At 56.4% G+C, this 10664-nt stretch overlaps 1 protein-coding gene across 1 annotated transcript; it reads left to right on the top strand.

Annotated features, from left to right (window-relative positions):
- The first annotated feature begins 6789 nt into the window (after positions 1-6789).
- MNX1 (motor neuron and pancreas homeobox 1) lies at positions 6790-9797 on the top strand. Its single transcript, XM_035564326.1, has 3 exons — positions 6790-7435; positions 9169-9329; positions 9465-9797. Exons 1-3 carry the CDS (start codon positions 6790-6792, stop codon positions 9795-9797), a joined length of 1140 nt encoding a protein of 379 aa, XP_035420219.1.
- Positions 9798-10664: the final 867 nt, after the last annotated feature.

The raw sequence follows: 10664 nt of genomic DNA, 5'->3' as shown, positions 1-10664 counted from the left end.
TTGTAATTATCTCCTATCTTTAACAGGAAAATTGATGCTACAATGTTTTCTCTCCCCAGAAAATCAGAGGTGCCACAACAAGTTGCCATATTCTGCACAAATAATCCAGTAAAGCAAAGAATCCACTCGGACTTATCTATTTTATTTGTATTTTATATTTTCAGTGCGTCTGCATTTTAAATGTATTTTGATGTAAAGGTTAATGGAGTTTTAATAAAGGGCAGATGGCTACTCTAATTGCAGAACACCCAGCATACTCTTTTAAAAACCTCTTTAGCTGGCTAGACAGATATTAATAATTCTGAATGCCATTAGAAAAAGCAGAGGTTTGAAACAAATGATTCTTCAAAGTTAAATTTATTATTAAACCAAAACTGCAATCGTTGCATGCATTTTGCAAAGAAAAATTGTATTATCAATATATTTCCCATCAAGTGATCCCGTGAACTCTTTATTATCTATTATCTATAGCTAAATTATATATACGTAAGCACCAAACGTTGAACTTCCCATTATATATTGTTTCGTACCCAGATGTCGACTTTCAGCCTGTTTTTATTTTAATTTCCTAAACACTTCACCGGTCGTGCAGTCTCCTCCCTGCTTGGATCTTCTTTCGCAAGAGCGCGGCTCCTGGGCCACATAGCATTATGCATGCACATCACAATCCCTGGTATGTGTCTTAAAAAAAGAAGAAAAAGGAAATAAAAAGCATGAGCTATTTTGCACTGGGCCCTGCGCCAAGCAGAGCCTCCTTGCCTCCAGAAAAATACAGTGAAAGCAAACCGTGTCCACGAATGCCTCCCGAGCAGCCAGCTCGCTGGGCGTGGAAGGTGGCCAAATGCTGCGTGGGGATGACGAGCCCCAGGTACCAATCCCGTGGGCTTTATGACCAAAATAACAGGATTTTTTAAGCCTTCAGAGCCTGCTGTTTCAAAGTCCCTGGGTCAGGTTAAACCCTCAGTGAGGGGCAGAGTCCCCGTGCTGGAAGTGCAGGAGGCACAGAATTACTCCAGGATTGCTGCAGGGCCCCATGGGGCTCACAGCCCCCTGCTCTGATGCTTTTGATGATGCTTTTGGGGTTTCTTGCATCTCCGACAGCAGAGCTCATCCCAGCACGCCTCTCCTCGCCGGCAAAGAAAGGAAGGAGGGAGGCACGGACTAACCCCGTAACACCTGAAATAATTTAAACCGGACAGCAATTTTCTGCTTTGGAAATAATTTCTGTAACCTCTTCCTGCCCCCGCCGCAGACCCCTCTGCACAAACCCGTGTACGCCATAATCATCACCATCGCCCTCTGAAATTAGCAGTTACATTAACAAGGTTTTGAAATATGGGCTGGAATGCGGTTTGGGGCTCTGCAATGGAATAGAAGTAAGTTTTATATCATTTTATGGACAGACATTAATCAATGCTAAATCACAATGAGAGTCTTATGGAATCACATCGTGCAATCTCCTAAATCGCGAGCAGCTTGCCATGATTGATGTCCCTCCGACGACATTTGATAGGATTAATAGTGGGAGCGGTCCACATTTAAGATTTTACCACGGTAGGTGCTTTCTCTGAGCCAGCCTTGGATGGGAGGGACCTTTGGAGCCCGGGCCAGGAAGCAGTAGTATTTGTCACATTATTAATCTGCCCTTATGATTCATCTTTTATCCTTCCTGACATTTATGTCGTTCCTCTGACATGCACGTTGGAGGCCCAAACGCTTCCAGAACTGAGTGACATGGAGGCATCATCTGCCTCCTGAAGAGGTGGCAGGTATCACACCCTCCAGCCACATGGACCTGTTGTTTCTCCAAAATTTCCCTTGAAAACGAAGAGCAAGAAGCTTTTGCTGGTGGTAGAGGAGGTTGCAGGGCTCCGTGGAGCCTCCACAGGGCTGGAGTCTGGGGCCACCTCAATCTCCAAGAGCTACAGCCCCAGCATCCCACTAGGATGCTCCTGTCAAGTGACATGGGGTGGGTTGGGGATGGTGAAACACAACTGCACCCAGCTTTCCTTCAGCCATGGGGTAAGGTTCAGCATCACCCCAGACCTGGCTGGGAGGTGACTTCTCCGCCCCAGGTGTTTAAGCACAAGCTGTGATGGGCCACCAGGACAGCCCAGTGGGACGAGGGACATCCCAGGTACCTGCCACAACCATGCAGGCCTCGCGGACAGGGCAAGCCCTGCTCACAGAACCCCAAAATTGGGACTGGCAGACCGTGAGGCTGCTCAGCACTGGGGGCCGGATGGCCCAGGTGTGTGGGGGGCAGCAAGGAGACCCCGTGTCCTTTAGGGCAGCCCTCGGGGGCCTCCCCGTGGAGGGGACACGTCCCCAGTCCCATCCACCTGGGGGGCGCACGGAGCACCCGGGGGTGCTGGCACAGAGCGGGAGCGAGCTTTTCCCTAAGCGGCGCTGTTCCTCCCCAAAACCACCCGGATTTGGCGTTTTATTTTATTTATTTTTCCGGCGGGGGCCGTGCGGGAATTCGGCGCAGCGCCGGCGCACGGGGCGGTGCGAGCCATTTTCAGACGGCGCCCCGGTGCGAGCCATTTTCAGCAGGGCTCCCGGCTTGCGCGGGCCGCGCAAACTCCCCGCGGTGCTCGGGGCTGAGGGTTAAGACGTATGGAGCGAGGAGTAGTTAAAACCCGCATTACACAGTTCCGCCGCGTCGAAAATCGCGTGCGCTGACCCATATATTTTAAGCCCGTAAACGGACTCCAGTCGTTTAAAATATTGCAACGTCGATAGGACTAATTAATTGGGAATAAGGAACGCACGGGATACAATTAAACGAGGAGAGAATCATTTTCTAATTTAATAGCGGGGCATTTATAAAGAGCGCGAGCTAAAAAGGCACCGAGCGATCCCATCGGCGCGGCGTTAAATCAGCGCAGCCCGGGGGGGGCCGGGGGGGGCCGGGGGGGGCCGTGCGCCCCCGCGCAGAGCCGCGGAGCTGCGGCTGCCCCCGTCCGCAAATACTGCGCGGTTTTATTAGCCCCCGTTTCCCCGGGGTAATTTATTGCGATAAAACAGACACCCGGGGTCCCCTTAAATTGTCTTTTCATAATGAATAAATTTAAGCCGGCTAATTAATATATAAACTAAGCCGATTTGTCAGGTTGATTTGTATTTTAGTTAATTGTGAAAGTAATTACCACACGGGCAAATTAACAGCTTTCTGGAAATGACCAAGGCTGGGGTTTTATTTCCTTCCTGCGTGAAGAAAATTCATTTTTCCCAGCTCTTGATGTGATGAATAAAAGCCATAAATCTGGGTGATTGGTGCAGGCAGAGTCTAAATGGCTTCATATTTCATTTTAGGTTTAATAGAAATATTCATGCTCTGTTTTAATGAAATTAAATTGGAGGGGGGTGGACTGCGAGGCTGGCGGTCGGGGCTTAAAGGGGCAGCGCAGATGCGGTGGGCTTTTTGTTGGCTTTTCGCGGATGAGGCGCTCACTGCTCCAGGCAAACCTGATGCGGGCAGCCCAAATAAATGTAAAATTGTCGCTCGAAGTTATCTGAAGAGAAAGCCCAACGAGAGCCGGGCAAAACTTTGGAAGTCTGCTTGCAGAAATTAAATATATATATATATGTGTGTGTAATTTTAAAAAGCGGCATAAAGAAAGCAGCCTGGCTGCTCAGTGCAGGGACGGCTTTCCCCCCAAAAATGGACGGGTGAGGTGCAAAGAGGATGGGAAAGGGGATTCTGGCAGGGTGCTGGCCGAGCATCCCTTCTTTTTAGGGTCGCCACCCCGGAGGATGCTCGGTGCCCTGCTGCTGCTCGGGGCCCTGCTGCCGGGGGGTGACACGGCCGAGCCCGAGCACGGGGGGCCCCCCCGGCCCTACGAGCACCCCGGGGCTGTCCCGGGCTCCTTTCGTCCCTTTTGGGGCTGATGCCGAAGTTTGCGGGCATCCCGGCGGGGGCCCTATGCCGGGAAGGGGATCCTAATGGATCCGCCGCGCGACTTGTTGATTTCCCCCGAGCAAATACGGCTTTGATGCAGTCCCAGCGAGAGCGGTTAGCTGATGAATTGACAAAAACTAATCAGCTTTATTGGGAAACGGGTTAAGGGCAGCGGAGTGTCAATAATTCTCCGCCTGACCCCCTCATCCATTAAGGGAGGCAGGCTGATTAGAGCGAGGAGCCCCCGTGCTTTTTGCACCGAAATTGCTTTCATAAACTCACCATTATTAGCAGTCAACGCGAGCAGCTAATTTAGAGGAAGACGTCCCGAGGATGTCACATCTCGCAGGGAGCTTTATGTATCATTAGCTCATTTACACAATGTCGCGGCGCAAGATGGGCTTTTGGCAATAAGGCTGGCCCCGCGCCCGCGGGTCGCATCGGCTTTGCAGCGACCGGCCGGGGGGGGCACAGGGGGGACGCAGCCCCGAGCCGACCCCCCCGCCTTGCACCCGCCCGGCTGTTTCAAAAGGCGAGATAGGGATCTGTTTGCCGGGGGGGCTGCTGAAAGGAGACCACCCGGAGGTGTCCGGGCGGCGCGCTATCTGCGCCGAGATAACCGCGCATTGTTGGGGCTGGATCAACACAGGTGCGGGAGTGCGGCCCTCCCCGGGCTGCGGGAGCGGCGGTGGGAGAGCGGCCAGAGGGGAGAGGGGGGAACAGAGGGGAAAGGGGGGGAAAGGGGGGGAAAGGGAAAAGGGGGGAAAAGTAAGGAAGAAAGGAAAAAGGGCAAAAGGAAGGAGAAAAAGGAAAAAAGAAGGAAAAAAGGAAAAAAAGAAGGAAAAAAGGAAAAAAAAAAGAAGGAAAAAGGAAAAAGGGAAAAAAAGGGAAAAGGAAAAATATAAAGGAAAAGGAAAAAAAAGGAAAAAGGGAAAAGGGAAGGAAAAGGAAAAAAGGAAAAAGGGAAAGAATGAAAAAAAGAAAAAGAGAAAACGGGTAAAGGGAAAAAAAGAAAAAAGGAAAATGGAAAAAATGAAAGTAGGAAAAAAGAAAAAAGGAAAGGTGAAAAAGAAAAAAGGAAAGAGGGAAAAAAGGAGAAAAGGAAAATGTGAAAAGGAAAAATGGAAAAAGAAAAATGGAAAAAATGAAAAAAGGGGAAAAAAGAAAAAAGGAAAATTGAAAAAGGGGGAAAGGAGAAAAGGGTAAAAAGGAAAAAAGAAAAAGATGAAAAAAGGAAAGAAGGAAAAATGAAAAAGGAAAAAAGGGAAAAGATGAGAAAGGAAGACATGAAGAAAGAAAAAAAAACACGAAAAATTGGGAAAACAAAAGAAAAAAAATCGAAAAGTGTTCAATTTGGAAAAGGAAAACCAAAAAACAAAGGTGAAAATCGAAATTCCTCTCAGAGCACGAGATGTGCCCCCCCCGGGCGGGAGGGCAGGGGGGCAGCGGCCGGCAGGCCCCGGCGCGGGGAGAGCGGCCGAGGGGCGGCGGGGCCCGGCCGGGGCTGGGCCGGGGGCTGCGGGGGCCGGGGCCGCCCCCCCGCCCGGGCACCGCACCGCTGCCGGCCCTTGTCCTGCGGCTCCGTTCCCTGTTCCCCCCCGCAAACTGCACCCCTATTATTATTATTATTATTGTTATTATTATTACTAATTATTATTTTTACCACAAAGCCCCCCCGCACTCCCATGCGCGGCCCCCCGCTGCCACCCGCCGCGGGGTCCCGGGAGGTGACGGGGGGGTCCCAGCACCCTCTGGCTCAGCACCCCCTGGCTCAGGACCCCCCGGGCCTTCTGCCGACGGAGCCGTCTTGAGAAGGGGAGCAGGAAAAAAAAGCCGTGGGATATTTCGTTGCCGTTTTCGTTTTTTTTGCTCGGTTCCCCCTTTTTTTCCCCATTTTCCTTCCCAGTTTTTGTCGTCGTCCCCCCCCCCCCCCCCCCAAAAGGGAGGCGGGGGCCGCGGGTCGCTCCCTGCTGCCGGGGGCAGCCCCACCGCCCCTGGACGGTCCCGGGGGAGGGGAGTGACAGGGCTGGGGGTGTCGCATGGGGCCGGGGATGTCACACGGGCACTTCCCCGGGGCTCTCGAAGGTTTTTGGGGCGAGAGGGCGCCTGGTTTGTCACCTCCCCTCGCACCGGGGGCTCCCCGCGGCCGCCCTCCCGGGGGAAACGGGACCCAGGCGGGATGGGGGGAGACCCCCTGGCCCCTCTCTTTCCCTTTTCCCGTGCCTGTTTGTGCTAGATAAGCGGTTCCCCCCCCCGAACACACACTCTTTACCAAGGCGCATTCTGGTGGCAGGCATGACTCCCTGACCTACAGGTGTTTATTCTTTCCGAACTCCTCAAAAAGCGCTTGGCGGCGCGTTTAGGGCAAATATTTACCGTGTGCGAGAAGTTGGGGGGGGGGGGGGGGGGGGGGAGGAATAAACTCCTCAACACCTCGCTGGGACCCCCGGTGACGGCAAAAACCACGGGGCGAGCCCCCCCGGAGCCTCCCCGGTCCCCTCGGACGGCGCTTTCCCGGGGACCGTGGGGGGGGGGGGGCTGCGGGGCCGTGCCGTCGGGGGGGGCGAGGGAAAGGGGGGTAGGGGGGGCTCCGTGACAGGTGCTCGGCGGGGCCAATAGCGGGCTCGGCCTCCCGCCGCCGCCAATGGAGGCTGCAGAGCCTCCGGCCCAATGGGAGCCTCCTGAAGGCCCTTGTAGGGTCGCACCGCCCAGCGCGGCCCCACAGCCGCCCGCTGCCCGCCGCCGCCGGGAGACGCGGGCCCGGCCCGGGGCCGCCCGCCCGCTGCCGTCCCAATTTCCTTCCCCCCTCCCCCCCCCCCCCCATCCCCCCTCCCTTTAAAATTCCTCCCCCCCGGCCCCTCTCGCCGCCCGCTGCCGGTGCTCCCATGGAAAAATCCAAAAATTTCCGCATCGACGCGCTGCTGGCTGTCGACCCCCCCAAGGCGGCGGCGGTGGCGGCGCAGAGCGCACCGCTCGCCCTCGTCGCCTCCTCGCTGGGTGGCAGCGCGGCGCGCGGCTCCAGCAGCTCCAGCAGCTCCAGCGGCAGCCCCCCGGCTTCCTCCTCTTCCTCCTCTTCCTCCTCTTCCTCCTCCTCCTCTTCCTCCGAGCAGCAGCAGCAGCAGCAGCCCGCCGCCGGCCCCGCCGACCGCCTCCGCGCCGACAGCCCCTCGCCGCCGCCGCCGCGCATCCTGGCCGCCCACTGCGCCCTGGTGCCCAAGGGGGGGTTTCTGGCCTCTACCAGCGGCCACCCCCCGCACCACGCCGGGATGGCCCTGGGACTGCACCCCGCGGCCCCCGGGGGGCCCGGCATGCCCCCGCAGGCGGCCCTATACGGGCACCCCATGTACGGGTACTCGGCGCTGGGCGGGCAGCACCCGGCTCTGTCCTACTCCTACTCGCAAGTGCAAGGGGCGCACCCTTCCCACCCCGCCGCCGACCCCATCAAGCTGAGCGCGGGCACCTTCCAGCTGGACCAGTGGCTGCGGGCATCCACGGCCGGCATGATCCTGCCCAAAATGCCCGATTTTAACTGTGAGTATCGCCTTCCGCAGCCCTAACCCCTCCGCAACCCTAATATCCACCCCCCCCCCCCCCCCCCGGCAGCTCCCGGCTCCTAGGGTTTCAACTGCGTTATATTATTTTAATTTTTATTAAAAGGAGGAAACAGCCGTCCGCAAGGGATGCCCGTGTCGCCCCCTTATCCCCTGTCGCCCTTCGGCTCGGTTTTTTCAGGCGGCTCAAACGTGACGGCTCCCAGCCCATCCCCGTTGAGCAGCCCATCCCTGGGTTCCCCCAAAACTCAGGTCCTGACCCCCAGCCGCTCTTTATTTCATTTTTCTTTTCCCGGCAACGGGCTGAAAATAACTGCGGCGCTCACCCCTTGGACAAGCGGGTGTAGGGTTAGGGGTCAGCGGGAGCTTGGGGTCCCCGGGAGGACGAAGCGACGGGGAATAACGGGGTCGGAGTGGTTCGGGACGGGGGGCTGGGGGCTCTGGAAATGCTGCACGAAATCCCCCCAGCCCCAAATCACAGCCTCTGCAGCAGAACAGCTAGGCCTCACGGCGACGGGGACCTTTCGTGCATCTGTTTTAGGCACAGATCATTTCCTTAGGTGTGAGCTCTCAGTGGGGACGGCCGGTTTAACAATACCGGAGGTGTAGTTTTACGAAAATCGTGCCAGGAAAAAAAAAAAAAAAAGAATTGGGATTTTTTTTTTAATTTTTTTTTCGTACTCTGCACACGTTCGCAGACAAAAAAGTCCATTGTTTTCTTTCGGATTGAGGTTGTTTGGGCTGGAACATTCAGGGAGAAAAAAAATAATTAGGGGAGCTGTCAGAGCCCTGCCTCTCAAACAAGGCGCAAGGGGGAAGAAATAAGCGGGGAAAATCGCACGGCGGTGACAAAATCCCATCCTCGCTCCCGTCTGCGAGCCGGACACTGCCCTTTTCTCTCCGTGCCCTTTTAGGCAGCCTGGCCCCAAAAGCGGCCGGGCAACCAGAGCATTTTCTTCGGTCCCAAACCAAATCAAACGAAACCCCAAAACGCGCCGGGAAGCGCGGGCACGGCCGAGGCGCGCCCCCGGGTGTCGGAGCCCCGTGTCCATCCATCCACCCCCCTTTTTTTTTTGGATAAAATCCCTTATTTGATTTTTTTAATGCGGAAAACACACCGATATACATATATGTATGTATATATATGTATATATATGTGTATATATATATAGTATGTATATATATAACGGATCTATATATTTTAATTTTTATATTGTATATTAATTTATATATTATATATATTAATTCATATACTATTTTTAATTATTTATATTTATATAAAAAAACGCATTTTTCGTTCAAAGGCGGTTTCCTACCCCTCGCCGCTCCCTTCCCGCTGCAATCCCGTTAATTACAGCCGGGGGGGGTCCGGGGGGGGGGCCGCGAGCGCGGCGGGTTTAAGCGGAGCAGAGCATCCCACGGAGCGAGCCGCCACCCCCGGCTCCCTTTTATTGCCTCGCACTTGGGCTCTGGGGAAATCAAGGGGCAGATTTTTATTTATTTATTTATTTTTTCCTTTCTGGCTTTTTATTTTTGATTTCATTCATTTCATTTCAGGGACCCCCTGACACCCCCCGGTGGCACGTCGGGTCCCCTCTCCCCGCTCCGTGCGCTCCCCCCTGGTGCCCCCCCAGCATCCCCCCGACGGCTCCCCCATCTCTCTGACCCCCCCCCACCCCGTCTCTGCTCTCACCCCCGCGGTTCCCCCCGCAGCCCAGGCTCAGTCCAACCTGCTGGGGAAGTGCCGCCGGCCCCGCACGGCTTTCACCAGCCAGCAGCTGCTGGAGCTGGAGCACCAGTTCAAGCTGAACAAATACCTCTCCCGGCCCAAGCGCTTCGAGGTGGCCACGTCGCTGATGCTCACCGAGACGCAGGTGAGACCCCGGGGTGTGTGTGTGGGGGGGGAGCGGTGGGAAATAGGGGCGCCGTCGGGGCGCCGTCGAGGGGCCGGGGCTGAAGCCGTGCCCCAAATTTCTCTTCGCCCCCCCACCCCCACCCCCCCACCCCAGGTGAAGATTTGGTTCCAGAACCGGCGCATGAAGTGGAAGCGGAGCAAGAAGGCGAAGGAGCAGGCGGCGCAGGAAGCCGAGAAGCAGAAGGGGGGAGGCGAGGACAAGGCGGACGAGGAGCTGCTGCTGCCCGCCCCCGACAAGAGCGGCGGGCGGCGGCTGCGGGAGCTGCCCGACAGCGAGCCCGACGACGACGAGGAGGAAGAGGAGGAGGAAGAAGCCGGCAGGTGCTGCCCCTACCACTCCTCCGACTGCTCCGAGGCGGACGAGGAGGACTCGCAGTCCCGGGGCCGGCACGGAGCCCCCCCGCTGGCCCCCACCCAGCCCCAGTGAGCCCCCGGCCCCAGCTCCCCGCCCGCCCCGTCGGGGCCGCCCCCCCCGAACCCCCCCCCTTTATTCCGTTTTCTCCCCGCTTGGAGGGGGATGGAGAGGAGGATCCCCCGTGTGCCGGGAGGGGGACGGAAGATTTGCGGTGACCACAGTGTTATTATTGACTGAAAAGCAGACAAAACTTGACACCCCCCCGCCCCCCAGTCCCAACCCTCCGTTCGCTGAGTCTTGGAAATGGTTTTGTTCCGACTATATAGCGGGAAAACTGGTTATGTCCTGAACGTTAAAACTGCTGGAAATCTCGATACCGTCTTTATTTTTGTATATCGTATTTATAAAAAATAATAATAATAATAATTGCCTCCACTTATGCATGCTAAATTATTACCCAGCTCCCCCACCCCACCCGCGCGGTGGGGTGGAAAATAAACGGCGTTTTGTACTTGAGACGTGTCAGGGGTCTTGGGGGGGGGGCCGGGAGGGGGGTAGGGAAGGAGCGGGGACGCGGTTTCCCACGCGGTTTCCCACCCGAGCTTTCCCCCCGAGTGGCATGGACGGGGGGGACCGGCGCAATGTGCCCCCGCCGTTTCCCCCTGGGGACGTGGCATCCTGTAACGGGGGGGCGGAGGGCTCAGTGCCATCGGGAAAGGGGCTCCAGCTTCTTCTTTCGGAGGCCGTGACCTCCCCGTCCCTCCCTTCCGGACGAGGGGGGGCGAAGCGGCTGCGCCCCCCCCCCCCCCCCTTTTTGCACCCCTTTGCCCACCCCTCCCCGCCGTCGGGGCTCCTCTCTCCCCCTCCTGCAGCACCCGGAGACCCCAAACCGGGGCACCCCCCAGCGGGGAGCGGCTCCACCTCGCAGGAACGGCCTTA

Source organism: Cygnus atratus, chromosome 2 (assembly GCF_013377495.2).
Source record: "Cygnus atratus isolate AKBS03 ecotype Queensland, Australia chromosome 2, CAtr_DNAZoo_HiC_assembly, whole genome shotgun sequence".
NCBI classification, from domain to species: domain Eukaryota; kingdom Metazoa; phylum Chordata; class Aves; order Anseriformes; family Anatidae; genus Cygnus; species Cygnus atratus.
The sequence above is the reverse complement of the archived record's forward strand: the minus strand, read 5'-3'. Positions and strand labels throughout refer to the sequence as shown.